This window comes from Pediculus humanus, genomic scaffold, assembly GCF_000006295.1.
Source record: "Pediculus humanus corporis 1103172108297 genomic scaffold, whole genome shotgun sequence".
Classification (NCBI taxonomy): Eukaryota; Metazoa; Arthropoda; class Insecta; order Psocodea; family Pediculidae; genus Pediculus; species Pediculus humanus.
In genome coordinates, this window is record NW_002987866.1 from 200,885 (window position 1) to 202,960 (window position 2,076).

General features: G+C 30.4%; 1 protein-coding gene across 1 annotated transcript in view; it reads right to left on the minus strand.

Annotated features, from left to right (window-relative positions):
- Phum_PHUM559310 (WD-repeat protein, putative) overlaps positions 1-1,944 on the minus strand; it is a gene marked incomplete at both ends in the record, with an annotated part of 2,023 nt that extends 79 nt beyond the window's left edge. Inside the window, 5 exons of the mRNA XM_002431867.1 lie at positions 220-479; positions 560-806; positions 888-1,137; positions 1,220-1,660; positions 1,883-1,944. Coding sequence (XP_002431912.1) covers positions 220-479; positions 560-806; positions 888-1,137; positions 1,220-1,660; positions 1,883-1,944 — 1,260 coding nt within the window. The remainder of the gene's footprint in view (positions 1-219; positions 480-559; positions 807-887; positions 1,138-1,219; positions 1,661-1,882) is intronic.
- Between the last annotated feature and the right edge of the window lie 132 nt (positions 1,945-2,076).

The following is a 2,076-nucleotide window of genomic DNA, read 5'->3' on the forward strand; positions in this document are numbered from 1 at the left end:
TCTCTTGGTGGGCTGGTTTAAATCCTTGGAATCGATTATTATCGTTTAACATAAAAAAAAAAAAAATTTTTTAAACTTTTTTTTTAATGAAACAGTTTTTAAATAAGGATTTTCTTAACGGATGGTGCCTGTTTGTGTGTGTGTGAGAGAGAGAGAGAGAGAGAATAATAAATTAAAACGTTAATTAATTAATTAATTAATCAATCAATTAATATTTACATTTTTCGATTTGTAAATTCTCACTGTGTAATCAGCTCCCCCCGAAACCATAACTTTTGGATTTGACCAATCGCAACATAAAACTTTATTTTCGTGACCCGTTAAATCGAACAATGGTGCGTTCGGACTCCTTCTGTCCCACAATTTTAATAGATTGTCATAACCTCCGCTAATAAATAAATTTTCATCCGTTGTCGACCACCTGACCGATTGAACCCATTGCGTGTGAGATGTAAATACGTTTTTAACTAGGGATCCCTCTGAAATTATAAAAAAAAATTTTCCATTTGAAACGGTTCATCATCGTCCTCGTCTCGTTTATTTATATTTTTTCCCTCACCTGTGCTTCGAGGATCGTAAAGTCTAATATGTTTATCTGCGGATGATGTGATCACAGTTCTGTTGACATTTGAAAAATCAACGCTAAAAAATGCTTTGTTTCCTTGTAATTCTTGTTTTATCCCTCCAACTTCAACATCCCAAAGTTTTATTGTGTGATCCCAAGATGATGTTATGAGATCGTTAGAATTTGAAAACCTAACGCATGAAATGCAGTCGTGATGACCTTTGTATGTCATTTTAGGTAGCTAAAATTTTATTCAATAGAATCATCAACACATCTCACAAAATTGTAACAAAAAATAAATTTTTATGTTTATTCATTTTACCTTAACATTGTATTTATTTGTTTTAGATCTTTTCGCTGTCGATTCTCCATCTAGAGTATCAGATTCTGATGAATCTGTCGACCAAATTTTTAACAAGTGATCCCAACCTCCAGATGCGAATATGTCTTTTTTGGGACTAACTGAGAGTGATTCAATATTGCGTTCATGCCCTTTATAAACATTTACTTTTTTTACTAAATTACTTCCAATTTTCCACTCCCACAAAATGGCTGTCGAATCACTTGAACCACTAAAAGCAAAAATAATTACATGGTTATATGCACCTTTACAATGCATTCGAAACTTTAACGGAAAATATATTGTTTGCAAACCTAAGGAATGTAGCTACATTGTCATCGATTGAAACCCATGAAACAGTTTTTACAGCAGCAGAATGTCCTGTAATTGTTTTATGATGTTGACCTTTCAGGTTCCAAATATGCACTGTATTATCATAACAAGAAGTTAAAATCCAGTCGTTGCTAACGTGAACACCAGACACCCAATCATCGTGAAGCAAGCAATCTTGAGGTTCAGGGGCAGGATACTTTTCAAAATATTCAATTTCAATAACATTTTCAGTTGATATGTCTTTTAAATTAAGATGCTCTTGCAAATTTGTTCTTAATAATTCTTCATTTATCAAAAATTCAAAATCAACAGTTTTGTGACTAGAAATTTTATCTTCTTGAAGAAGTTCATTTAAGATGGTGTTTAATTCTTTTGAAACTACCTTACAAGATACTGCAAAAGGGGTGTCAGGAACTGCATATCTGTAAAAATAAGTAAAATATTGTAATTTTCATTTAAAAACTTTTTAAAATGGTTATTAACACATACTGTTTATTTACAGTAACAACCACATGCAATCTATGTAATGAGCATTGAGAATTTGAAAATCCTTAACCAATTTTTTGAATTCCAATAATTCTATTAGAAATTTATAATTTACAGTTTTAATAAATATAGTAAATAGAAATATAATATGTACTTACTTTTCTTCCTTGGTAACAAATCGAATTTGTAGTTGAGGTGTCTCATTACTATTTAAAGACATGGTTTTAAGATTAAAATTGTTGAAATTAGTTTCCGGTATTAAAACCACGTTATAAATTCATATTTATGAAAATATACTGAAAAATATTTGTAATCATTCCATGCGAAAATTTATATTTTATTACAGAGACAT